Source organism: Tuber melanosporum (assembly GCF_000151645.1).
Source record: "Tuber melanosporum whole genome shotgun sequence assembly, scaffold_38, strain Mel28".
Lineage (NCBI taxonomy): Eukaryota > Fungi > Ascomycota > Pezizomycetes > Pezizales > Tuberaceae > Tuber > Tuber melanosporum.
Window position 1 is genome coordinate 692,514 of NW_003299063.1, and position 26,480 is coordinate 718,993.

The 26,480-nt window shown below is 49.4% G+C and overlaps 6 protein-coding genes; 4 read left to right on the forward strand and 2 right to left on the reverse strand.

The window, feature by feature from the left end:
* Positions 1–7,298: 7,298 nt before the first annotated feature.
* GSTUM_00007679001 (uncharacterized protein) lies at positions 7,299–9,643 on the forward strand (the record flags this gene model as incomplete). XM_002839585.2 has 2 exons in its annotated part: positions 7,299–8,114; positions 8,192–9,643. Exons 1-2 carry the CDS (start codon positions 7,557–7,559, stop codon positions 9,641–9,643), a joined length of 2,010 nt encoding a protein of 669 aa, XP_002839631.1. The 5' UTR covers positions 7,299–7,556.
* Positions 9,644–13,834: 4,191 nt separating this feature from the next.
* On the forward strand, positions 13,835–16,684 carry GSTUM_00007680001 (uncharacterized protein). XM_002839586.2 has 1 exon: positions 13,835–16,684. Exon 1 carries the CDS (start codon positions 14,053–14,055, stop codon positions 16,402–16,404), a length of 2,352 nt encoding a protein of 783 aa, XP_002839632.1. The 5' UTR covers positions 13,835–14,052; the 3' UTR covers positions 16,405–16,684.
* A 591-nt stretch (positions 16,685–17,275) lies between these two features.
* Positions 17,276–18,861, reverse strand: GSTUM_00007681001 (uncharacterized protein; the record flags this gene model as incomplete). The annotated part of the gene is made up of 3 exons (XM_002839587.1): positions 17,276–17,460; positions 18,282–18,582; positions 18,640–18,861. 3 exons carry the CDS (start codon positions 18,859–18,861, stop codon positions 17,276–17,278), a joined length of 708 nt encoding a protein of 235 aa, XP_002839633.1.
* Positions 18,862–19,492: 631 nt separating this feature from the next.
* GSTUM_00007682001 (uncharacterized protein) lies at positions 19,493–21,413 on the forward strand. XM_002839588.2 has 1 exon: positions 19,493–21,413. Exon 1 carries the CDS (start codon positions 19,899–19,901, stop codon positions 21,309–21,311), a length of 1,413 nt encoding a protein of 470 aa, XP_002839634.1. The 5' UTR covers positions 19,493–19,898; the 3' UTR covers positions 21,312–21,413.
* Positions 21,414–22,427: 1,014 nt separating this feature from the next.
* On the forward strand, positions 22,428–23,460 carry GSTUM_00007684001 (uncharacterized protein). XM_002839589.2 has 4 exons: positions 22,428–22,519; positions 22,575–22,844; positions 22,904–23,152; positions 23,192–23,460. The coding sequence occupies exons 1-4, from the start codon at positions 22,467–22,469 to the stop codon at positions 23,334–23,336; spliced, it is 717 nt and encodes a 238-aa protein (XP_002839635.1). The 5' UTR covers positions 22,428–22,466; the 3' UTR covers positions 23,337–23,460.
* A 658-nt stretch (positions 23,461–24,118) lies between these two features.
* Positions 24,119–26,241, reverse strand: GSTUM_00007685001 (uncharacterized protein). XM_002839590.2 has 3 exons: positions 25,479–26,241; positions 25,245–25,332; positions 24,119–25,182 (listed from the first exon to the last, which is right to left on the reverse strand). The coding sequence occupies exons 1-3, from the start codon at positions 25,773–25,775 to the stop codon at positions 24,245–24,247; spliced, it is 1,323 nt and encodes a 440-aa protein (XP_002839636.1). The 5' UTR covers positions 25,776–26,241; the 3' UTR covers positions 24,119–24,244.
* Between the last annotated feature and the right edge of the window lie 239 nt (positions 26,242–26,480).

Here is a 26,480-nt window from a genome sequence, read left to right on the forward strand (position 1 = left end):
ATGGGAATACAAAACAGAATGAGTACCGCATTCCACCCGCAAACGGATGGACCAACGGATCAGGTAAATGCGATACTCGAACAATATTTACGGGCCTACGTCAATTATCAACCAGATGATTGGTACAAACTGTTATCAATGGCCGAATTCGCATACAATAATGGAAAGCAAGAAACGATCGGCATGACACTCTTCTTCGCGAATTACGGACAACATCCACAAAGTCAGACCACATATCATACGATTAATAGTATAATACCGGACAAAACAGATATGGGAAAACTACATGAGACATTACAATACGAAATGAGTGAAGCACAACAACGACAAAAAGAACAATACGATAAGCACCGAAGACTGGATCCAAATATACAACCGGGAGATATGGTATGGTTAATACCACACAATATCCATAGGACGCGACCATCAAACAAATTGGACTACAAGAAAATCGGACCATTCAAGATACTGGAAAGAGTGGGCAGCCGAGCTTATAAACTCGACCTCCCACTCTCAATGCAAATACACAACACATTCTACATCTCACTCCTCGAATTACGCAACGATAACAAGTTTCCCTCATAAACAATTATTCCTCCCCCTCCAATCGAACTCGATAAAGAACCAGAATACAAGCTCGACAAAATAGTCAATTCCCACTTCTTCCACAGTCACCTCCAATACCGAGCCAAGTGGACAGGATATTTGCCCGAACACAATAAAACTTAGTACTTCGCACACAACTTTGAACATGCACAAGATGCCATCTCAACCTTCCACCAGCGATACCCAAGCAAGCCCGGGCCAGGTAACGATCACGTTCAACCAAGACAAAGGTGAGAGAAAGGCTCCCGTGCCATTGCAACAACATGTGGACTGGGGCGATAGCCCCCACCAAACCACACCGACCAGTCCCAAATACTCATTCATGGTGCCAACCGGGGATGAACTCAGAGAAAGAGAAAAACAAGCACCGCATAACGCCATATCATAGACAGTATGCTACGATGGCGGTTGCCAAACACATTTTGGCGACATAGAGGGCTCGGGATGGTTCCCAAAGGAATGTCAAAAGCATGATCCACGCCCGGACCACGTCCTGAAGCATTGGCAACAATGCTTCAGAAATGGGTGCAGGATGTACAGGGCAAAGAAAATCTCTGCGAGATTCTACCTGCAGAAGGATGGAAGCAAGAAAGAGTTGGCAGAAGAGGATGCCAGAAAGGCATGGGCTGCAAGGACGCAGTCTAGCAAGGGGGGGGCCCAAACCTCCTCAGCAGACATGGAACCGGACGTCAGGAGCCTACAGAGACAAATCTGAGGACTCCAAGAACAACTTGGCCAAGCCAAAGCCACAATTTGGACAAACGACAAAACGATCGCAGAGCTAAGAAAGCTGAACGTTAATTAGTGGCACACGATCGAGATAGTGAATCTGATCCTAGAATCGGTAAGGGTCAGATGGAGGACAGCAGATGAAAAGATCTGCAAGCTGAGAAGGACCATGCACTCGGCAGGACGGGAACAATTGAAACTGGGAGAAAAGGCTTGATGGGACTCGGGCTTAGGAGGAGGGGAGCTAATGTCATGAACGTGGCTTGGCAGGAAAAAGGTTTTCACGTGATACATAGTTATGAGTCAAAGGTATGTTATTGTTTCACACATATGACTCATTCGAGTCATATGATTTGTTTTGTGTGGAATTTGTGATACTTTCTCACTTGGCTCAAATATGAGTCATGGGACGTGCGCCTTGCGAGTGTGCCTTGCGGGTATGCCTTGCGCATATGATTTATGTTTTGCACATGACCTTGTTATGAGGTTATGGGTTTCATGCATATGACTCAGTCGAGTCATATGACTTGTTTATTGCGTTATGATTGGTTTATGAGTTTTACACATGACCTCATTATGAGGTCATGGGTTTTGAGCATGTGACAATCTTGGTTACCTGATTAGTTTGTTATGATTTGATTTCACACATGTGACCACTTCGGGTCACATGACTATGGGCGGGAAGAACACTATATAAGGAGGACGGTACAGCCGAGGAGGATAGGTTCTTCATGCTTTTTTCTAAGTACTTTTCCTCGTCCTTATCGTCGCTTCGCCCCGAGCGTTTCTTTCGCACCCATGTTGGGCCTTGATACCTTGGATTCTGGGGGAGATATCTGAGTTCACTCTGTAGTTCCTGGGGTCTTTGGTGTTGAGGTCTGTTAGGTGCTGCGTGGCGGACTACTTGTTTGCTTCTCATTGTGTCGCCTGATGGCTTCTCACGATGCTGTCACTTCGAGCACTTCATCACGGTCGCATAGGAGCCCCTTTCGGTAAAATGTCTACGGCTTCCTGTCTATCATCTACTCGCAGGTTTCGCATTCGATTGCGGGAATTGAACATTGTGTTCAGGGGGATTACCCGTGTCGTTCTTTAGGCCAGCTCATGTCTTTTATTGGGTTTTAACAGAGTCCTTAGTTCTCGTGATACAAAACGCACTTGGGTTAGACTGATGACCTTCCCAAGTATCAACACGTCGTACCGGCCGCATCAATTCACTGGGAAGGGGTCCTCACCGGCCCCCCCCCTCCTCATTACTGCATGTTTCTACGGTCAGAAATCCTACGATGTTGTTTATCACCCTTCCCTTGCAGTTTTGTTCTTGTGGCATATACGGTGGTTCAGTCAGGTGTCTCCTCTCTGCCTTGGTAGAGATGGCTTTGACCCTGAAAAACTCTGCCCCCTGGTGTGGTTGTCTATGACTACCTGGGATGTTGTGGGATGATTGGCTGCCAGACACTGGCGTTGTCTGTATGTTAGGCTGGTTCAGTTGTGGTTTGTAGTTGGCGGCTTTACCGAATGCAAGTGGAGCCTACCTTCTGTTTGACTACTTCTGTTTCCCTTGCCCCTCCTTTCTTGTCGCGTTGGTTGGGAGTGCATCTTGCCCAATGTTTGGTCTGTGCATTTGCCAGACCTGGGGGACTGGCTTTGGCTGGCTCTGCCTACTCTGTCCCGACTCGGTTGGACTTCAGTTCGGTTGGGTTGGATGGTGTGGCTGGTGCTAATACCTTCGGTTGTTGGTGCTGCCCCCTTTGTGGCTCCCAGCTGTGGCTGGTGGGCCCCCCTCGGCTATACGCTATTGAGGATTTGGGCTCTATTCATATGGCCAAGACCAGTGGCTGCCTGATGGGGCTGGGTATACGCTATCCTATGGCTGTCAAATGGTTGATCTGTCTGAGGGGCTGGGAGGGCTGGATGGGCTCTGTGGTGTCTAGTGTGTGGAGCTTGAGGGGCGCTAATTGGGGGGGGCGAGGCACCTGTGAGCACCAGTTGGGCCTGGGTCAGGTTGGACGAGGTCTAATTAAGTGTTTCCAGTCCGGCTTGGGCTGTTGGGCGAAGCTGCTGAGTGCTGTAAAGCTCCCCGATGGGCCGGTTGGCTGATGGCCACCTGTGCAGATAGTGGGTTGCAACCACCTGGTTGGACTTGTTTGGGTCTTGCGTGCTGGGTTTTGTAACGTGTTCGCAAGGTGCTAATCACGTTATCGGTAATAGGTACGATAGTTGACAGGTGGCCTGCTCTTCCAGAGAGGAGGTGAGAGCTGAGAACTAAAGGAGGCTTCGAGGGTGTACTGAGGAACAAAGAAGTAACCGTTCAACCAAGTATATTGAAATACTTTCTGTCGAAGTCTGCCGTTTCTATCGTAGAAACAGGCGGTCTTTAAATACACAAATCTGTTCATGTCTTAACATGAACGAAACTAATCAAAGGTATCAATCGATACACTTTGGTAAAACTCCTTAAGTATTAAAGCGATACTTAAAACAAAACATAAAACAAAACCAAGTATCAAACGATACTTAAAACTAACCAAGTATCAAAGCGATACTTAAAACAAAACATAAAACAAAACCAAGTATCAAACGATACTTAAAACTAACCAAGTATCAAAGTGATACTTAAAACAAAACATAAAACAAAACCAATAACCAAGTACCTGTACCGGTTACAGGTTTTGTGGGGTTTGTTTGGTTTGTTTGGTTTGGTTCTGGGCATGGCTGGCAGGGGCAAGGCACCACGGGTGGGAGATAGGCCCCACTGACCATTTCGGTCTGTCACCACCTCTATGTATTTCTTTTGTTTATGGATTTTGTTTTTTGGGGGGACAGACAGCAGGTACAGGTCCTCCTCACCATTACACTCTTCGGAGGCACTTGGCAAAGTGGGTTCATAGGGTCGACGGCCGGGCATGCGGATGCGAGTTGTGGACATGTTAGTCCCCTCCTCTCTGCCATTGTGTCGCCTATAGTTTATATTTGTTTTAGTTTTGTTGGTTTTCTACTGTGGTGGAAGTGTTTGCGAGACGGTATTCAGACTGGGCGGTAGTGATTTTATATTTTGTTGGACGAGGAACCTGGTTGGGTCGGTCTTTTGCTCAGCTTCGGCTACGCTTAGTGCTGGTTGGCTTCATACCAGAGAGACTACGGACTTGGACTGGAGCAGGCGCTGGGTTGTTTGATGGTCTTGTAATTAGTTCTCGTGCAGGCATGACTCGGGGATGGCAGGTGCGGGGCCATAGACTTAGTTAGCTTGGGTTAGTGGTATACCGGTTAGCAGTATCCCTGTGCTGGCGGGGGCTCAACGTATGCCAGTATTAGTGGTATGAGTTTAAATAAAATTAGATTGTATTCTAAGTACTTTTCCTACTTATTACTTTAACAAATATAAAAACACCTTTACAATCTTTATCTTTATTGCAATATTATCATTACGCCAAGGAAAGCCCTTCACGAAGAAGAGTTAGAGAAAGCTTACGATAGGCGTTCCCGATAGGAGACAGAGGTCTTGTACTATCGGTAATGTAGACAGAGGCCTAGTGCTATCGCAAGACTAAGGGAAGAAACCGAAGAAGAAGAGAAGTATCGTCCCCTGTCGCCAAGAACTAACTATCCAAGGAGGGATCATTACAACTGGTCTTAACTCTGATATCGCTGGTAGTCCTTGCTTGTTAACCTATATTGTATTCAAAATTACTTTGCGATAGCTGACATTGTTGTGTCCTACTTGCGCTTATCCTTTTTAGGTATGATATTTTTCATAATAGGCACAGTGTGCCTGGCTACGAATTTTACTGTTTCAGACTGCCCAAGGGATAGAGAAGTATTATGTTTGTTTGTACATAATATAAGAGGTGTTTTCTTTTCCATATATAACTGAACTTTATTTTCTCTTTCAGACTCACTAAGAGTCTCAACTATTTGAACATATAATTTGAATACAACACTTTATACTAGTACTCTTTCTACCACTGAAACTTTTGTGCAGAGAGCTGAGAAACCTGAATGGAGTGTTGCTTGCATGTGAGAGATTTATGACTGATGATAGAGTTATATAAGTGGTATGATCTCTCTGATCAGGCTTGCTTCCCCCCATTGCTTTTAGAATTCTTTTATTATCACATTGAAGTACCATACAACTCGAATTGCAAGGACAACCAATCAGAGAGCCGCAGAAAACCACCCCACGCTACCTTCAATCACCGGAGAAGAAGTTGAGTAAACACTACGACAGCAAGCTGAATTTATGATTTTCTGTCTTGCTTGGGAAGGAAGGATGACTGTCAGACTCGGGAGCTTGGCTTAACTGCTGTGTCCGGCTTCGCTTCTGGCTCTTCCTTCCCTTGATTAGTGGGAGAGTTCGAATGCACGTCCGAGTCTTTGTCTCATGCATGAAGGAAAAACCTTCTTTACTCGTAATGAATGAATGGAGGGAGCTGGACCACGTGAGGCGCTGTGGTGGTGTGGAGCGGGCTAAACTCGTCAGGGCTGAGTAATCTATCAAATGGAAAATGGAGATACGAGTACGGATTTCAAAGCACTCAAATCATGATGAAATGCGGGGGGGTGACGGTGAAAGTGACACTCTCCAACCGTAAGACCCCGTACAATCCACTATCTCCGCGCAGGGGTTAATCTCCGTGTCCAGAGACAAAGTACCTCAAGAAAGAATAGTGTGTACCTGACGCAGTATGGCCGGTGTTTGAAATCTCGGTAACCGGCCTAGCACGCTCAAGCCATACGAGTATCGTACAGCACCCCGTCAGGTAAACGCTATTCCTTCTGATAGAAGAATTAATAGAAGAGATAAGGGGTGAAAAATTGGTGGGAAGGAGAGCCATAGAAAACAACTGCAAAATACTTGGTAAATTATAGGGTGAAAAGCACAATTGAGCACACACTAGTAATCTAGTAATGAATTTTGTTCCGATACTGCAAATCTACAACTATATCAATTACCAACCTTGTTAGCAACCAAGAACAAAATATTATGTACTGTACATACTAAAAAGTCTGACCCCTTTCCTCTGTGCAGTACTTATGAGAAGAAAGTGAATACTTACCATAATGTAATGCGCCATTATTTTGAGTCCTTTTTGCAGCTTTCAACATGGTTATGTTTGAATTCTAAAAGGTTAGTCATACCGGTAGTGTAGCTGTGTTCCCAGAACGGTTTGTTCCTGCTCTCATGTGGTTCGTATATGGGTATGATAACCACTTGTGTGGTATGATAATACCGATACATCTACCGTACCCGGCGTAGATGGTGGATAAGGAAGAAAATCGAGTTCGCCTTAATCATAACCAGATCCCCTGAAGAATGTCATGGTCGGATAATTTACATTGAGAGCGAAACGACTTTTTGGGTAATGCAGCTCAGGGAGGTTTCGGAGTAATTTACACCACAGCTTTTCCTCATCTCGGGTTCGGGCCATAGAGAATTCCTACATCTAGGATTGGGGATAGCGGTTTTAAATTGAGGGATTCGGACTATCGCATGTATTCGCCGCTTTCGGGAACTCACTGTAGAATTGGGAAGTAATTTTGCAAGGATTTTTGCCGTTCCACCCCTTAATACAGTCTTTTTTTCACCCTTCTGTCTGGTCTCTTCCTGAGTTTCGTGCTCCATGCCCTTGTCGCGTCGTTTTTTTTCTTGCTTTGAGAAAAGAAAAAGTCCTATCGTTCTCGGATGCCACGTTTTGGCTGGTCCGAGAGAGAGAGGGTGACCTTTGCGGTGCAATGCCGGTCGTTGTGGGTCGGGGGCATGGAGACTATTGAACTGACGCATGCTTGCAACCGGGCTCTCGTTCTCCCTTCTCTCCTCTTCGGTAAAGTATGGGCCCGCACTGCTGACTACTCAAATAATTACTTGTAACTTTGACTTCTCACCCCATTCCTCTCTTTCACGGATCTCTCTACCTTTCTCCTCTTTCCTCTCTTATGGTACATCCTTTCCGCCCCTCTCTCCCCTCTCCGCCTCTTCCCCTCGTCAACACAACCCTTCCTGCAACCATTGGTAACTTCACAGGTCCTCCAATCGAGTTTCTGTGTTGTGTTGTCGGTTGGGTTGGCGAATCCTTTCAGTAACGCGTAACTTGGTAGCTGCGTAGCTACGACAACCACAAGCCCCTCCCCCTTTACTCAACACATCCCCTAAAGAAATCCTCCGGGTGTTTGGTTCCCTAATACGAGTCGCTCCTTATCAATCCTAACTTGTACTAGAGAGGATGCCTCGGAGACCATTTTCCTCTGCGTCGCCGACGGTACCAATACCCATTAATGACACTTCTCGAACCCGATCCTCCCCATCATCCCGTAGTGCTGCAGCTAAAGTTGCTCAATTTTTTTCGTCGTCACCCAAAGCAGCGAGCTCTCCTCCTGGGTACCTCACCGCATCGGCTTCCCTACTGGCTGCCCAGGAACAGAGCAACGCTCGTGCATTCTCTCCGTCTGTCTCCCTGCCAACCATCTCTCTTTCAACGGCTACAGCAGATAAAACTTCAGATACACCCATGATGCTTTTTTCTCCTCCCTCACCTGAGGCCGCGAGAAAATTGGCCAGACAACATGCGGAGTTTGGTCCTCTTGGCCATGTCAGTCATCAATATGTCTCCCAGCATCCAAAGGGAGCAGAGATCGAGCATCCCATTGAAGACGAGCCTCCGTACTACTATCTACTTACGACTTACATTTCGTATTTGGTTCTCATTATTTTTGGGCATGTGAGGGATTTCTTCGGAAAGAGGTTCAAGGTTGAAAATTACAAACATTTGAGGGCTCAAAATGTAAGTCGTCGTCATTGCTCCGCGGCGCAGCCGCTAGGATAGCTCTGGAACGAGCGCTAATAATGGTTACCGTATAGGGATATGCACCGCTTAACGACGATTTCGACAACTTTTACGTTCGTAGATTGAAGATGAGAATCAACGATTGTTTCGCTCGCCCTATCACTGGTGTTCCGGGCCGCTTTGTCAATGTCCTTGACAGGACATCGGATGATTTTAACCAAACCTTTAAATTTAGTGGTACTTCGACTGAAACATTGAATATGAGCTCGTACAACTATCTTGGTTTTGCCCAATCGGAGGGGCCTTGTGCCGATGCTGTTGAGGATACCGTTCGCAAGTATGGGTTGTCTTCTGCGAGCTCTCGCATGGATGCAGGAACCTTGGATCTTCATACCGATGTTGAGAACTTGGTTGCAAACTTTGTTGGAAAGCCCGCTGCTATGGTTTTCTCCATGGGCTATGGTACAAACGCTGCAGCATTTTCTGCCCTGGTGGGCAAGGGTTGTTTGGTAATTTCGGATGAGCTGAACCACGCCTCAATTCGCTTCGGTGTTCGTATTTCTGGTGCCGTGATCGGGATGTATAAGCACAACGATATGAGAGACTTGGAGCGTCTTCTCAGGGAACAGATTTCCCAAGGTCAACCTCGCACCCACCGCCCGTGGAAGAAGATTCTCGTCGTTGTCGAAGGATTATATTCTATGGAGGGAACCATGTGCAATCTTCCAGCTTTGATTAAACTTAGAAAGCAATACAAGTTTAACCTGTTTGTTGATGAGGCTCATTCGATCGGGGCTTTGGGGCCTAATGGGCGCGGTGTTTGCGATTATTTTGGTGTGGATACAGCGGAGGTCGACATCCTTATGGGAACGCTTACGAAGTCCTTTGGGGCGAACGGTGGTTACATTGCGGCCGAGAAGCACATTATTGATAAACTACGTTACTCCCATGCCGGCAGCATCTTTGGCGAAGCTCCGGCACCTCCCGTTCTCACTCAAATTTCGACATCACTGCGCTTAATTGCCGGTGAAGTAGTGATCGGGCAGGGCGAGGAACGTCTTAGACGCCTTGCATTCAACTCTCGATACCTTAGAATCGGGCTTAAGAGACTCGGGTTTATCATTTACGGTCAAGATGACTCACCTATTATCCCTCTCCTGTTGTATAACCCTGCCAAGATGCCAGCCTTCTCTCACGAAATGCTCCGTCGCAAAATCGCTGTCGTTGTTGTTGGATATCCGGCCACACCCCTTGTCAGCTCCAGGGCGAGGTTCTGCGTATCCGCGGCTCACACCAAAGATGACCTGGATAAACTCCTCGCTGCATGCGATGAGATCGGAGATATCCTGCAGCTCAAGTTTTCCAGTGGCCTCGCTGGTGGTGCCATTCCTTTGGCGCCCGGTGTGACGCCAGAAATGGAAAAGGAGCGGAAGCAACGTGGTACCTTGGTCACTGTGCCTCCGAGATGGCCGTTGGAAGAGGTCTTGAAGAGAGGTGTCAAGGACGTTCAGGTCCCTCTTAGATAACATTAAACAATACTCGATGGGCTTAGGTTTCCCCTGCATGGCGAGTTTATGGTTTCCTGCAGTCACGTTTCTGGAATGTCTTTTTTCTAGGGATTAATGTATAGATACTTTACCTCTCCATCTCTTGTCAGCAAGGGGATTGAGGATATAAGTTGTGAATGCATTGTTTCTTTTTCGTTTTTATCTAGGAGTTTGCTTTTTCCTTTTCTCTCTTTCATGGACCAATGGCTTCTTCAGTCGATAATTCGTATTCCCCTACCCCCCCTAATGATTTCTTTGAGGAGTTTTTTATCTTTCTTTTTATAGATTCGATAACTTTTTCTTTCTTTCTTTTTTACTCTCTCGGTGAGAACTGAGATGCGACAGCTTTTAGGGCTGGGAAAGCGGCCGAAAAAGAAGTCATAATGTTTAAAAAAAGAGGTAGTGACTTTAATCATTGGGAGATTGGGAATTGGAGGATTGTTTTCGGATTGTATAATTATCTAGACGGGATTGGGCTTTTTCTGGCTGGTGTTTTTTTCTTTTTTTTCTTTCAGGAATTCGGGGGATGTTTCTGGGAAATATTCTTACTTTCTTTTTCCCTAATATGCTGTTTATCGGTCGTCTCCCAGCACGCTTCCGGGGGATACCACGCTGATTCCCTTACGCCGGTTCAAAGTCCCCGAGGATGTCGAAGAGGGGTGTGGTGGAAGGATATAGATGGATGAATGAAAGATTTTCCTATCATTCTTCTATCATACTCGAGTACAGCATCAGCTAAACGGATGGATGGATGGATGGATGGAAATGGAGGAGAAGGAGGAATGATCGACGAGGTTTGCATTTACTCGAGTAACGGTTCCCTACCGGTAGTCTTAATGTGCTGTGCGATACTTCTTCTGCAAGTAACAGAGCATCTCAACGGATTGAGCGACAAATCAATGTCATATTACGAATGTTACTATGCTTTTTTCTTTGCTTTTCTTTTCTCCGCTGTCTGGATTTGTGTGTGAGAGGAGGAAGTTGAGTGAGGGTGGTCGATGCCGGCACTGTAGGTGCGGATCGCTTCCCCGGAAATCCCGGTATGGTAACCGCGAAGTCATGCAATAGATGCCCGTTCCGTCAGTGCGAACTGGCTGGCTGGCTGTGCGTCGTACGTACGTACGTGATGTTCTCTGCGAGATATATGACTGCAGCCCGGATCTCTACCATACTCTCTTCAACAGTAGCGTACAGGTATTGTATTCTTCTCATAGGGTAGACTACGGTGCTGGCACCTCCCCATCCATTAAGTTACCATAATACCGTATTATTATATAACAATCAAATCCTTCCAGAATACGGACCCTCCCCCTCCCATCCCCCAATAACCAATCAGACATCTGTTCCTGAAAACGCTTACGGTAAGCGTACCGTAGGTAGCACGATCTGTTGCGCTGGCGACACTTACTCACTCACCATCCCATCTCACACATGCTTGTGTAGCTGCCACTGTACCCTATCCACCGGCGTGACGGGATAAGCTGCATTTATTTTTTTCCAAATACTCCTAGTGCGTTGTACTCGTACTGGTTTACTTACCAATTCGTCGAAGAAGAAAAAGAAAGAAAGAACTTAGCCTCGCGAACACGGGCTTTTTTAGAGCATCTTTTGGCAGCCTTGTGTTTGGGGCTTGCGATGGCGTAAGGGTTGGTTTTGCGTCACGTTTTACGAAGGGAGGGGGGGGGATATTTGCACTTGGAGGCGCCCTCGGGTTGTCATACTAGGCTGTGAGTTTATTGTGTAGGAGAGAGACGGATGGAGTGTTGCACTTGTTCGATGGAGGATGGATGGGCTTCGATCCATGGTACTCGAGTTATGTTTTTGGGGAACGGTGAGGGGGAGGGAGGGAGAAAGTTGGGTGGGTGGGTGGGTGGTTTGCTTCGCTCTTTGAGCAGTTTCGTATCGTTGCGTTGCGTAGCGATATTCTTTCGTTTCTCCTGTCAATCCAACTGATTCAGCCCTCGTAGCATTTATGGCGTGCTACTGTACTCGAGTACTGTACCAGTATTACTCGAGTATACTCGGATGGGGGAGTTGAACACCGTCGTAATTGGTCAAACCGCCATAGATACCCCTTGTAACAAACGAAGAATCGCAACCCGCTCACGGAATTTCCTCTCTTTGCAATCATTATGGTGCGGTAGGCTTAGCTGCAGATCAGGAACGACGGCTTATTGGGGAGTTCACGGACTAGCCCTGGTATCCGGGTACTGTACAAGTACTACCAGTACTCTACAGGTAGTATGATGATACTTACTAGCACTAGTGCAGGGCTAGCACCGAACAAGCACTTCTCAACTTCACCTATACCCGAGTATTGTACTTTATCCACCATAGCCAAGCTGCCTACCATGAGTATTATATGATATGGTAGCACCACAGACGAGTCCTATGAAGAAACATGTCGGAGCCTAATTGGGCGCATTGTAAAGTCAAGTTCGGTTCGTAACTTTCTTTCCTTCTTTCCCGTCGTATAAGATGGAATGAAGGGGAAGATCCGTCGGCCGATCTAGAGGTGGTAGTGGTTGAAGCCGATGGGTAGTGTGAGTCTTGATTAGCTTGGGGGGGTATGGTAGGTCATATCGGAATGAATGGAAGCAGGGAGGGGGGGTTTATTCATTGTGTATTGGTTTACTATTGCTATCGTTTCGCGTTGAGCTTTCTTAATCTTGAGCGGTGAAGTCAACGAGAATGGCAAGTCCTTACCTTCCACCCCACAAGGTCTTCCTCCTTTTCCTCCTCCCGGCTATGGGATAGGTTAGCTTCGTGACCGCTTTGTTCCCTTTTCTTTTCCATCCCCGAACAAACGAATAGATATGGCGCTCGGGTAGGGTGGAATACCATGGGCTACCGTATCGTACCAGTAGTTGATACTCTTTTTTTTCGTGGATAATTAGACGAGCCACTGATCCTGTTTTTTCTTCTTCTTTCCATTTTTGTTTTTCTGTTTTTTTGTCTCCGTTTAGGCGGCTGTGTGAAACGATTACACCGCGGGAGTCTGGGGAAGAGTTAGTCTTGTCTTGAAGTTTGGCATTACGGAATTTGGGGCTGTCAGAATAGCGTGCTCGACCGCAGCGATGGCCTTCCTTGTCCCGGTCTGGTCACAGGCTGAAAATGCGGGGGGTACCGTGATCTGACTCGGGCGGAAGCCATGTCTACCTAGCCGCAGTGAGAGGAAAGCGTAAAGGCCCCGATGTGGCCATCGATGCGGTGTAATGAAGGCAGTGGTTATGGAACCTCGCGGTACTCGAGTAAGTCATCATCGCCGCCATCATGGAAATCTATACGCCAGACGTGATCGTGAAGCTTTTGGTGGAATGAGCTAAACCAGCCGGAATGAAAGAGATAGATGAAAAGTGGAGGGAGCAATAACAATAATAGTAATAGTATTTATTATATGATTGGTTCTTTTTGTTTTTTTCTTTTTGTTTTTTTCCCTCTTTACTCGGAGGAGGGAAGATGGTGGGATGACTTGAATAATGGCTAGAAGAACGGACCTCTTAACGATCGCTCCCAACCTAGGCAACCACTACTATTCTGTGAGCGGTGATAAGTTAGTGGTTATGCGACCCCAGTTGCACGGCATTTAATCAAATCTCACCCACCACCACCACCACCACCACCACCATCACCATCACCTGAAGAATTACTGTATTCGAGGATAGGTGAAACCTTTTCTACGTGTGTGTGAGTGTGCGAGTTTGTGTCCAGGGACAGGGACAAACATGGATGTGGGGTGAATGCGAGCTAGCTATAGTACGAGTAGACTGGAGAATCCAACTGGTTTGCTGGTTTCCTCATCCTAGCCCAGACAGCAACCCGTGAAACACTTTTTTTGTTCCCTTTCGTTGCCCTATCGGCGGTTTGCCCATGGTACCCGATGCTGGAGGCTTGCTCACGGCTAGTGATAGGCACCAGATATCAGAGTCGTGTGGGTGAATGTGTGTGGGTTTGGTTTTACGATTATGGGAGGGGGGGGGGAGCGTGGAGGGAGGCATTGCTGGATTTTTTAACACCACACAACTACCGTATTGTACTGTAGTTAGACTACTGGTATGCTACTCTACTGCCAGGCAAAAAAAAAAATGTGGTATAAACTGCTGGGGTTTTGCTCCTCCAGTTCCTTCACTTCTTCTCCTACTCATCCGCCTCCCCCATTTCCGCCCTACATTCTTTCCCGCCCACCCCTCTCAAACCATCGGTTCTCTGACCATTCAAGATCAACAACACTCACTCGTCTTCTCCCCACATTATTCTTCTTCTAGCGAGATTAACTTTAACTTTGCAGATCTTCAACTCTTATCTATAGGGATCAGGCGTTCGCTATTTCATTTATTTTATCGTTATTATTGCAGGGCCTTGTCCACATTTAAGGCTATCATAAAAAAATGTCGTTCCCCCGTCCCCACACATCGCAGGGCAGGCCCGGGCAATTCCAAGACGACCCCGACCCAAAACTCCAATTCGAGCTCCCTCCCTTCGACCCAGACCACCGCGGGGAATTCGACGATGGACCTCGAGGGCGGGACTTCCGCCCACAGATCCATCAGGATAACCCACCTCGTCACAACCCCGTGCCAAACACCTCGGCGCTGCGGCGGGCCTCTGTCGGAAGGGGTCTGCACTCGGAAATGTCTCGCGGCATGCCGGGGGCTTTCCCAGGAGGTGGTATCGGCGGTGGCGGTGATGGTGGTCAGAGGGGACCGGTAGTCATTCATGGGCGTCTTCCAGAGACACGATACGTTTGCTTCAAGAAGAAGACTAGCGGGACCTCTTGGGTTAGCGGACGGACCGTATGTGAGCATATCACCAAGGACATCGGTCCCGAGGCTACGGAGAGGCGGATTCGAAGACATGAAAATCCCGGAATGGGGATATTGGCTATTCTTAGTAAGATGGCGTATTACCAACAACAGCACATCCATCTCCAGGAGGATAGGCTGAATGAGGCGGAGAAAGGTCCAGGATGGCATTGGGTCATCTCCGCCGTCGGTAAGGAAAAGGCTACGAAGGCATTCTGGGCAATCTACTCCCGTTTACCGAAAAGCCAGAAGGGCCACCAGCACCGGCACAGCATCGGCGGCCCACTGCCCCAAATGCCGCTTGGGGAACCGAAAGGACGACCCAGCTTGCACCAGCAGCACCAACATCACCATCAACGCCAAGGCCCTGACTCATTTAAAGTCCAGCCAGTTCAGATCCCACCGCCCCCTCGTCCCAGCAACTTTTTGAGCACGGACCTACCTAGTCCCCCGGGCGCATTCCCGCAAAATTTATACGGGGAAGAGGAGCCATTTAGGTCGGGGAACTTTGGCGGTGTTCCACCACTTGAACCTCCGAGAGCACCTTCAAGACCCAATCCGAATTTTGATTTTAGTGATGGACCTAGGATTATAGAGGTTGAACCTCCGATCCCTGGGGCGTTCCCGCAGTATCAGGACCACCACCAGCAGCAGCAACAGGGCAGGGAAGAGTCTTTCTTGAGGTCGAACATAAGGAATCACTTGCCGCAGGGGACGTTTGGCGCGGTAGATTCTTATTCAAGCGTCCCTGGGAACAGGTCTTCTATGCCTGCTATGCCTGCTATGCCTGGCGGTCTGGGAGACATGGGAGGCGGTGGCATGGGCGGTGGTATGGGAGGTGGTATGGGAGGTGGTATGGGAAGTGGTATGGGAAGTGGTATGGGAAGTGGTATGGGAGGTGGTATGGGAGGTGGTATGGGAGGTGGTATGGGAGGTGGTATGGGAAGTGGTATGGGAGGTGGTATGGGAGGTGGTATGGGAGGTGGTATGGGAGGTGGTATGGGAGGTGGTATGGGAGGCGATATGGGGGGTGGAATGGGCGGCGGTATGAGCGGTACGGGAGGCATGCCTAATGGGATGCCAGGAGGCATGCTTGGTGGTATGCCCAATGGCCTCCGCGGCGACCACCCCCCACGCGATGCAGACATCCATGACCCCCGAGGCCGCGACTCCCGCCCAACCTCCCAACAAATGCCCCGCCATGACCCACCCATGGACCCCCACCGCTCGAACTCCCATCACCGAGGACCCTCCTCCCAGCCCCGCCGCCGCCGCAATTCCAGCTTCCACAATGAATCCTTCCCCCCTTATCGCGAGTCCCACCACCCTCGTCGCGGCCGCGCCGCCACAAACCCAAACCGTGCAACAATGGATTCTACATACTGGGACTCCGACAAAATGCACCGCACAGACGAATGGGTTGATTCAGTCAGCAACAGCAGCGGCGTAGGCTCCACAAGCAGCAGCCAAGACGGTTATCTAGGCGCCAACGGCGACTACGTCCTCGACACACCACCCCCCGCCCGCCGCCGCAGCATATCAGTCCACGGCGAGCGCGAGCGTGATCGGGAATACCACCACCCGCTCCATCGCGGCCGAAGCTTCAGAGAACCCCATCGACACAGCACTTACAACACTGGCGCTGGACGCCCGGCGATAGAATACGAATACGCTGTCGCACCCCGAAATGGTGGTTCTGGGGGAAGGCCAAGGTACAGGACCGCGTATCACGGTATGGATAGCCGCCAGCGTAGAAGGAGTCTGAGTCGGAGACGGAGCGGGTACTTTGGGGACAGAGGCCATGAGTATGAGTATGAGAGCGCCGATGATATTGCCAATGGGATGAGGGATCTGAGGATTGATAGCGGGCGGGGAGAAGGCAGAAGGCAGTCGATGTATGAGAGGTATATGGATACGGGGATGGTCGCGTACGTGTGATTGACTAATGTCACAAGTCGTTCTATTTCATTTTATTCGAATGTTTATTTAGTATATCTTTTTCAACCAGGACTTTTTTTTCTTTTCTTTTCTTCTTTCATCTTCATCTTGTTCAACGTATTTAGTGCACCATACCTATTTCTTCTCTTATATTATTCCTTTCTTCCCCACTTCGATCCTTGTACACAATCTTTTCATCCAGTACACAACCGTACTTTTTCTCCATTGAACCACACGAGGTATCATAAAAAGCGGGAAATAAAGAAACCTTCCTCCCCTTCCTCACAAGTGAGTTCTTTATTCAATTGGACGCTCGATTATCCCCCATCCATCATTGGTCCGCGCATGACAAGCCGTGTCTTCCATGCCCGCACGAGCGATTGGCCGAACATGCCGTGATAGCAGACAGACGGACAATGCCCAAGTACCGTACAGTACCGTACCAATCACGCCAATTCCGAAAAAAGGCAAGATGGTGAAAAAAAATACAACACAATACAATACAAGGTCATCCGCATCCCAACATCGCATCCATTCATCCCGAGAATCATTCGTGCTCACTTTATTCTAAGTGCAGTGAGTTAAATAGCGTGAATACCGTTGGGGCCTATCGGTTGTGACGGTTCTCAGCGATGCTGGTGGCTATTTGCTCATTGGGAGATGGATGGGTGATTTACGTGCTGTACGGTGCTGTGCTCATCGTACCATATTTCTGGTCGGAACAAGAGTGGATTGTCATTGCTCTGTGCTGTGCTGTGCTGGAGGTGTGGATCACGAATTGTGTGAGACCTGCCCAGTTGGGATTTGTGCTTTGTCCCTTTTTTTTTTTTTTTTCCTATCATAATATCTCCTCTGATTATTATAGAGTAGATTAATTAATCTCACAAGAGGTTCCTTCGGACTGGCTGCTGTCGTCATCTTCGTATGGCAAGTTGGCGTCGTTTAAGTTTGAGTGAGGGTGCTGTTGCAGTTGTGCTTGGAGGTTTGGCTTGGGGAAGATCCAGCACTCCCTTTCGCTTTCCTCGAGTGCCGGTATGATACCATACTCGTAGAGGGCTGGAGCGCTGATGGTGGTTAGCGAGTGATACACTGTGATCTGATTGGCTAAAACACAACCACTAAAATTTAATACGAAAAAACCATCTTGTTTTTTAAAATAATAATAATAATAATAATAATAATAATAAAGTACAGATTAAAACACGGCACACTTTCACCCTCCATCCCATCAACCCGTAATTCCCCCAATTCGCCACACCTTTTACCCAGGCTCTCCGGCCCACTTGCAAATCCAACCGTGCCAGGATTTCAGGATATGCCATTCGGTTTCGCTGTCGCTGTCGCGGCGGTGGCGGCTGTGCTCCGGTTCTTGAGGTGTAGGCCTATGGGGTCGTCGAAGCGAGAGACACGCTTTGGGGGGATGACGACGTCGTCGAATTTGCGTGCGGGTTGGGGTTTCGGTGGGAGGGAAGAGGTGGTAGCTGTGGTGAGGGGAGGGGGAGGGGGAGGGAGGTTTGGGGGGGATGCGGTCGCGCGACGGGGGACGTAGCGGTCATAGTCTCGTGGGAGGTTGTGGGTGAGGTTTCGCTCCCTATCTCTGTCTCGTTCGCGATCCCTGTCGCGGTCCCTGTCTCGGTCACGGCCTCTGTCTCTGTCTCTGTCTCGGTCCCTATCTCGGTCCCTTTCTCTGTCTCTGTCCCTGTCGCGATCCCGTTCCCTTTCTCGCTCGCGGTCTCTCTCCCTTTCCCTTTCCCTTTCCCTATCACGGTCCCGCTCCCTCTCCTTCTCCCTCTCCCTGTCTCTCTCACGACCCCTCTCCCTGTCCCTATCGCCATCCCTCTCGCGCTCCCTCTCAACAGGCACAGCCACAGCATCACCCATATCCGCATCCCCATCCCTATCCTTCCCCTCCTTCTCACTTCTCTCCTCTTCTTCATCCCTCGGCAAAAGCCCCTGCTCCTCCATGATCCCCCTCAGCATCCCTTCAATCTCGGCCCTCCGGGCGGCAAGTAGTTCTTCCACTGCCTTCTCTACATTAGAATACGTATCCCCCCGTAAAACCGTAGCTTCGATCAATTCCGCCGCTTTCTTCTTATCCCTCGCAAGCAAACTTGGGTCGCGCTCGATCTCTGCACTAGCGATTTTCTCGAGGGCGGTTAGGAAGTGGAGCTTTGTGTCCTGTAGAGTACAGTTGCGTTAGCGAAGCTAAAGGGGAGGGGGACGGAAGGGGAATACGCTATCGGTAAAAGATTGGTAGATATCTTTTCGCAAAGAGTCGAAATGACCGCGCTTTTTGTAGGTTGTTTTGAGAAGATCAATTGTGGATTTCGCTTCCTCGGAGAGGATTGGTGCGGGAGGTAGGGATGGGTGCGGTGGTGGAAGGGTGGAGGTTGGGCGGTGGCGGTGGTGATGCCCATTTGTCAGGGGGGAGTTGGAAGGACGGTAGGAGTCTGACATTGGGTGTTGTGGCTACCGGAGGAGAGGCGGAGGTGGGGAGGCGGTCAGGAGCTTAATAGAGCTTTGGGAACCGACGGGTTGAACCGAGATTTACTCGAGTAGACGTGTCGGTGATGACTAATATGTCTCAGATCGATCTTCGCATGGAATGTCACTCGGTTCCCCTTGTTCACTTGGTGAGGTGGAGGGTGGAGAGCATTGGAGGATTGGGGAATCTTACCTACACCTCTAAGACTTGCAATTCTATTGAGCATCGGGATCATAGGATATCATAGGCCATTGGATATGCCCTGTAACTTAGTTCTTGATGGTTTGACTCTCTAGCCTTATGTCATTGTTATTGAGTGCCAACTCCTCGACTCAGAATTCACCTGTGTCTATCTCTCCACCTGCAGATATTTCGGTAAGATATCATATTATGATAGGTTTCTCAAGCACCCCAATTCCTGCGGCTATCATGGACATGGCCTTTTAGCACCTTTTTTCCATGCAGGGCCAACGGTGTTCAAAGAGCCTCACTAAAAAACGCCCCCCCTCGGCTTGGCAGGTCTACAACCAAACCCGTGCAAAATATTTCTTCCTCCTATCAGATCATACCCCAACTGTCAATTGAGCTCCGACGGCTCCGCTCCTTTCCCCCCGCACCGAAGGTCAGCTGTCTCCGTTCATTTGCCCTTCTGCGCCAAATTTTCCGGGCGGAGAATCCCCTCCTTATGAATGGATTACACTCCGTCTCAATCTCCTCCAGCAAGAGATTCCGAGTATGTCCTCCGGGCACCCGTGGGAGGGTACTATCCTTACGGCTCGCCCATAGTGCCCAATCTGCCACGCGCCCGGCTCCGGCTCCACTGCAATCTCCATCAGCGGCCTCGAAGGGGTCCGGGGGGAACATCCCTGATAATTCCAGGGTGCTTTCAGCACTTGATACCAGCATCACGGGACTCACTCCAATCGCCATTTACCGGCGCGATCCACCCATTAGAAAACTCCTACAGGCGATAGAGAATAGGTCTGATCCGGCAATATGGCACCACTTCATGCAGGCACATAATCAAGGTCTCACGTATCAATTGTCTGCCGGGGAGTTCTCTTCAGTATTGCTTTCGATACGGCCGAGACGGTACCTGTCATTACGACCTCGGCATTACATTGACGAGTACGGCCGTGGACAAGTTCACGAAGTGAATTATAGTTTTAAAGAGTTCCGGTCGAGGTTGAGGATTGTCACCCAGGCGATGCAGCAGCAGGGATACCAATTGGGCATTATCGAGTACTGCCACTTACTGGACTGCGCGAGGGCCGGCGGTGACTTGAGTATGGCGGATGATCTATGGCGTCAGATTGTCGCCCGGGAAGACCTGACGCCGGATACGTGGACTTATAACTGCTATGTTGCCGCAAAGATCGGAACCATAGCTATCGGGCGGGGCGTCCGCATGTCCCAATGGACGATGCAGAGTCGGCAGACTGTAACTGCTAAGCGCATGCGAGCGCTCGCATCACAAATGTACGCCCAAATGATCCGGGAGGCTGTGCATCCCAATAGCATGACCTTCGATCTCCTAGTCATAGCCATGTCTCGCGCGGGAGATATCGGGGGCGTAAAGGAGCTACTGATGAAAGTCTGGGGTGTGAACGTCAATGGCCTGGCGAGATCCGATAACAATCTGGGTTCTGAACCACCTACCGTGTCCCCAGACTCGGTCATATATCCCACGCAGCACACACTGGCCACGTTCTCAATGTGCTTCGGTGCTAACAACGACATCGAGACAGCGATCAGAGTCGTCGACCATATCTCCCGCAGATACAAAGTCCCAATTTCACTACCCGCCTGGATCAACCTACTGAACTGGACATACGCTCTGACTCGCCCCCCCGCGCCGGTCATGCCGGCTCGATCCGTGCTGCAAACCTGGGAAACTATGAGGGCACCGCCATACAACGTTAACCCGACAATAGAAATGTACGACTACCTCGTCCGGTCTCTCATCTCACGGCAATACGTCTCCCCCGCAGAAGACAAGATGAAAGAAGCGGTAGAGATGTACGTCGACCTACTCGAGCGCTTCATAGACCTCGACAGGAAGTACGACACCGTCGTCGGAGAAACAGACCTCGACACGGCGGTCCAGCAGACCGAGGTATTGAAGGATATCGCCGTTGTCAAGAGGGAATTACACCGCTTCCGATCCATGATGCGGCGGTGGGTGGAGCTGTTGATTCTGGGCAAGGGCATGAACACAAAGTACACGCGCAGGAAGGTACCGGATATCGTGGCAGCGTGGGCCTACTTCTTGGGCGGGAAGGCGATTTACACCATTGACTCGGGATACATCGTGCTGGAGCTTGGGCAGGAGAGAGAGTGGACTCCTATACCAATTCGGCGAAGAAAGAGGCCGTGGATGCCGTTGGGGACTGGGGCTAAGGAAGTGGATTATTTAGATTAGATGGGGGGTATACCTAGATTTCTCTCTTTTATTGCCATTGGGGTTAGTTCAGCTGTGCATTTTTTTGCGTTTAGGTGAGAAATTGAATGGTCTCTTGAACCCATCAAGCATGTTTTTTTGGTGGCAATGGGAAAGCCTAGAGGTATTGCCCAACTTTAAAACAAACGCCAACCCAAACATTGACCCGGAATATCAAAACTATAATATTCTAATTAATACCCCATCCCTAAGCACCTAACCTAAACCCACCTAACCTAAACCCAGCTATACCCAAAATACCAACTATACCCCCCAACAAGCAAACAACTACCCAAAACCGGCACCAAGCTCATCTCAACAGCAGCCCAGATCCACAAAGTCCCGACCTGCGGTGCCCTCTTCATGACAGCATAATACCCCGTACGATTAACCGCCCTGACAAGCCAGCACCCGGCAAGCACGCTTATCGCGAAAAACAGAACCTGCACGGAAAGCCAATTCCTCCTGGAATGGAAAGCGCAGTTTATAGTAAATATCACTACATTCAGTTAGTCACAAGATATATATATATATATATCCAGCAGAGCTGATGGGAGCGGTGTCACACCTGGTGAAGCTTTAATCACCTTCCAAATGATCCCGTTCAAGTCCACTTCCTGACGGTATTGGAGGTGAACTAGGTAGTCGAAGGTGCCCAGTAACATGCAGAGGGGAATGGTGAGGGAGAATGCTTGCATCCCTGGACCGAAGACTTCTTCTTCGGTTAGGGTTGGGGCACCGGAGGCGTCCTGTGGACGGTGGGAGTCTATTATGTCTATTAGGGTTGTTCCGGATGGGGCGTTGCGGGTTGGTGTTTCCATGGGGATCTCGGTGTATGTTATTGGTGGGGTACGGGTGCGGGTCGGGGTTTTCTTTGTTCGGGCCATTGTTGTAAGATAGGGAGTTTTTGTGATGGTTGTGGTTGTGGTAAAAGTACTCGAGTATCGTAGCTGTTTGGTTGTGATGAGCTTCAGAGGTAGAGTGAGGAGCTAGACTAGGGATGTCTTGGTCAAGATCGGGTTGGGGCTCAAGTGGCAACTTCCCCTGACTCGTGCTCGACAACCTTGAAGCTTCACTTTTGCAACCATCACCCCGCTCGCCCAAGGGCCCAGTCCCTTCCAACTGCCGCTTTCGAAAATGTTCACCATCCTCACCCTCTCCCTTCTCCCCCTACTGATTTCCGCTCTATGGTATGATACCCCTCCTCCTCTTCCCTCACTTCTGCAGGCTGACAGCAGTGCCCAGGCTCTACGCAACCTCAAACCCAACCCCCCCACCATCTTACCTCCAAAACACCACAATCCACCTCCTCATAGCGCACCCGGATGATGAAGCAATGTTCTTCGCACCAACACTGCTAGCCCTAACATCCCCCTCTCTAAACAACACCCTCAGCGTCCTCTGCCTCTCAACCGGCAACGCTGAGAACCTCGGCCCCATTCGAGAAAAAGAATTGATAGCCAGCTGCGAGATGTTAGGCGTGGATAGAGCGCGGGTTCACTCTTTTGATCATCCGTACTCAATCCTCCCCTCCCCCTCCTCCACACAAAGCTTACAAACGATGGCGAGAGCAGTGAACTACAAGACAGCATGACAAAAACCTGGCCCGCCGCGAAGATCTCAGAGATCCTCTCGCAGCACAGCCCCTCTGCGATCGTAACTTTTGACGAGTCCGGCGTCTCCTCACATCCGAATCACATCTCGCTGCTACGCGGAGCCAAGGAGTACGTTTCTACGAGGGGGACCGGGACGAGGTTGTTCACGTTGACCAGCGTGCCCATTTGGAGGAAGTATGCTTTCTTTCTTGATGCGATTGCGGTGAGGTGGTGGCTGGCGGGGGAGGGGGGGGGGGGGGCGCGGAGAGTGGTGTTTGTTAGTTCCTGGGCGGGATATGTTAAGGCAAGGAGTGCCATGGTGCAAGCGCACGTTAGTCAGATGAGGTGGTTTAGGTGGGGGTGGATTGGGCTTAGCCGGTACATGATTGTTAATGATTTGGTGGAGAGGTGATACTGTAGGGCGGTGTGTGTGATTGTTGGCCTCACCTCTGCCGCGTTTCTGCGAGTGTTGTATCAGACCAAAGTTTCAGCACCTATGATAATATTATCATAATATTATTACCATACGGGGTTATAGATGTGATATATAATAACCTACGCTCCAGACTCGGGACCGAGGCTTCCCAAGGGTTCTTGACCCCATGAGCCAAGATAGCCTTTCTCGTATGATATGATATGATAAACTAACTCCCGTGCCTAATGCCTCAAGTGCATCCTCACCGGGGGGTGGGGTGGGGGGCTTGCTATGATATATCGAGCACTCGAGCACCCACTCGCATACTAGTCCTACGCTAGTTCCGAGATGGCAAGGGGGGAAAGAAAGAAAGAAAGAAGAGAAAAACACCATGATAAGGGCTTCCCAGGAGTGGGCAAGAATTGTAAGTAATGCGCCAGGCTCTTGAGGAGTCCACGAGTAGGTACACTTTTACATCATGAACGGTCACCCGAGTCTGAATCCCGATCTTAGGGTGGAAATTATCGGACGATGGTTTTCGGGTTTCTTGTGGATACCGCCGTTATGTACATTCCTCACAGACCCCCTTCCTATCTATGGTCTGCTCGCTATGCCATTGCGCTATCATACCTTCTCTCCACGTCCTGTTCGTGCCGTACCTATACAGTACCTTACCTTGTCATACAAACCGTGACATGACATACGAAAAAGAGAGGAAATAGCACATCGGGGTAAAAATAAGAAAAGAAAAGAAAAGAAAAGAAAGTAGACCAAACCGAACCAGAGGCAAAACGGGAAAAGAAGACGATATTAACCCCCCCCCTTTCGCACACACAAATACCAATACCTACATACAGTACAGTACTCTACGATTACAACCAACCCAACCCTCTACAAAGCACGGCCTACCTACCTCCCCCTCTAGACAGCCGCCCATCCAACTCCGCCGACTCCACCCGCGCCCGATGCGCCAGAAAGCCCACGGGAGCGCCAGGATTATGACTAAACTCCCTGGGTGTTTCCGGGGAGCTGCTGTTCCGTGCCCCGTGCTGCTGTTCGAGCTGTAACTGCGCCACTCTTTCACCCCGCTCAAGTCTTCCGGCTTGATGACTCACCCAGGAATTCACGCCGCGGAATCTTGGCTCGCTGTCGAGGGAGGAGCGAACGCTTTTTGCACCGCTGGGGGCTTCCGATGTGGTTGTTGTTGTCCAGGAGAAGCGCGAGACCATTATTGGCGCGTTGCGCGGGGTGGTGTTGGATTCGGGGATTGGTGGCGGGGGGTATATTTGCGCGTATGATGGTTGTCGATTGTTGGTGGGGGTGGTGGGGGGTTTCCGAGATTCGACGTTTGAGATAGAGGAGGATTGTGAGGGACTCAGGAGGAGGCGGTCTGTGGTGTAGACTGGCGGTGGGATGGGTAGTTCCTCTTGTTCTAGGGAGGAGGAGGAGTCCACATCAGAGGCTCCGTCATAGAAGGTTCCTTTTTCGTTGGCTGGGGATGGCGAACAGACTGGTCGCCCTTCCGGGAGGAGGAGAGAGGTGCGGATTAGGAGGTGTTTGCGGGATTGGCGGCGCCCCACGGAGGTGTCCGGCGGTGCTAGTGCTGCTGGTGGCGGAAAGGGCATTCCGGGAATGGAGTACTCGCGCTCCATACCTGGTCGTGCACTACTGCCACCGCCGAAGATTGCGCTTTTCGGGTATACTGAGGATTTCTCGTCGTACACCGTGTCCCGGAGTCTGTGTGCACCATAGTGTTTCCAGTGCCCAGAGTTGGCTCTTCGGAATATTCTGCCCTTGGTCTTGTATAGCCAGAAGGCGATTGTTACTATGAGTATTAACGCAGCTATAGGTTTCAATTGAGTTAACTGTTGTATCATGATGCATCATTGCATGTAGCAAACATACCGGTTGCTCCCCCAGCTATCACCAATTTTTTAGCAACGGTATAAGAGCTCTGCGACGAATTGAGGGTGGCGTTATCACGTCCACCGGGCTAAGACACATTAGCATCATACCCGATCACTCTTCCATGAAACAAATATTCCCCCCTCCTTTCCAGACAAAAGCTAGTTGAACACCCTCCCCCCCAATCGGCCGGAAATTAAGCTTAAAACACAAAATAGGCGGGGTTAAACTGACCAAAGATTTATCGGAACTATCCGCGGAGTGGACCAAATCCCCCCCCTCCGTCTTTGAATCCCCATCGCTATCCTCATTCCTGTCATGGCGAGCCATAATATCATGATGCAGCCCAACCGCCTCACCAATAGCCCTCTTCAGCGACTCGGAATTCTCTTCCCTCTTCCCTAATATCACAACCATGTTGCCGTCTGCCTCCTCTACCACCGGCGAGTGCTCCACTGGAACAGCCGAAACCGAAACGATGGACAGCCACTCTGCGATGTATGCTAGACGTAACTTTTTGGAAATGAACATGGCGAATTGAGCAGTCAAGCTGTCGCGATTTTATTGTTATTATCTCCTTCCTTCCTTCCTTCCTTTATTGTTTAGATGAGAATTTTCTTTCTTTCTTTAAAACCGGTTCTTGGTTGGTTTGATCGTTCAAAGATGTATGACGGTCCGGCCGTGGGGATTTATTATGCCTGGAAAGGAATGGGATGGGATGGGATGGGATGGGATGAGGGGGAAGCAAGGAAGGATCGAAAAGTATTATAATTATAAAAGTGCAATGCGAAGTAGGATAGCCCTAAAGGAAGGAATGAATGAAGGGAAGGAAAGAACAGGAGAAAGAAAGAAAGAATCCAGTCTTTTCTAGGATCGAACCGGTCGAGAGAATGTAAGAAGAGGGGGGGAGGAGGAAAGTATAGGTAGGGGAAGGAGGTGGTAAGCGGAAGGAAAAGAGAAGAAGGAAAGGAAAAGAGAGGAGGATGATAAAGGCTAGAAAGAGAGGTGGAAATCACTCTAGGGAATAGAGAACAGGGACAACAATTCAAACTAGAACCTAAAGCGCCCTCCCCACACTGCAATACCGGTACTTGCCCGCCCGTCCGTCTACACTACATTACAGTAGTTACTGTGCAGTACGGTACGCCGCTACGATACAAGCGCAGTATCAAGTTACAATATCCTACACAGGCAACCAATTTGTATGCGCATATTCCAAGGGATACACACACGCGA

Bases quoted from the DNA above. Each gene is read 5' to 3' on its own strand.
- GSTUM_00007684001 (XM_002839589.2), top strand. From the start codon at position 22,467: ATGTTCACCATCCTCACCCTCTCCCTTCTCCCCCTACTGATTTCCGCT. The intron at 22,520-22,574 runs GTATGATACCCC...AGCAGTGCCCAG, and splicing joins CTACTGATTTCCGCTCTATG to GCTCTACGCAACCTCAAACC. The intron at 22,845-22,903 runs GTACTCAATCCT...TGGCGAGAGCAG, and splicing joins GTTCACTCTTTTGATCATCC to TGAACTACAAGACAGCATGA.
- GSTUM_00007680001 (XM_002839586.2), top strand. From the start codon at position 14,053: ATGTCGTTCCCCCGTCCCCACACATCGCAGGGCAGGCCCGGGCAATTC.
- GSTUM_00007685001 (XM_002839590.2), bottom strand. From the start codon at position 25,775: ATGTTCATTTCCAAAAAGTTACGTCTAGCATACATCGCAGAGTGGCTG. The intron at 25,333-25,478 runs GTCAGTTTAACC...AATGTGTCTTAG, and splicing joins ATAGTTCCGATAAATCTTTG to CCCGGTGGACGTGATAACGC. The intron at 25,183-25,244 runs GTATGTTTGCTA...TGAAACCTATAG, and splicing joins GATAGCTGGGGGAGCAACCG to CTGCGTTAATACTCATAGTA.
- GSTUM_00007682001 (XM_002839588.2), top strand. From the start codon at position 19,899: ATGCAGGCACATAATCAAGGTCTCACGTATCAATTGTCTGCCGGGGAG.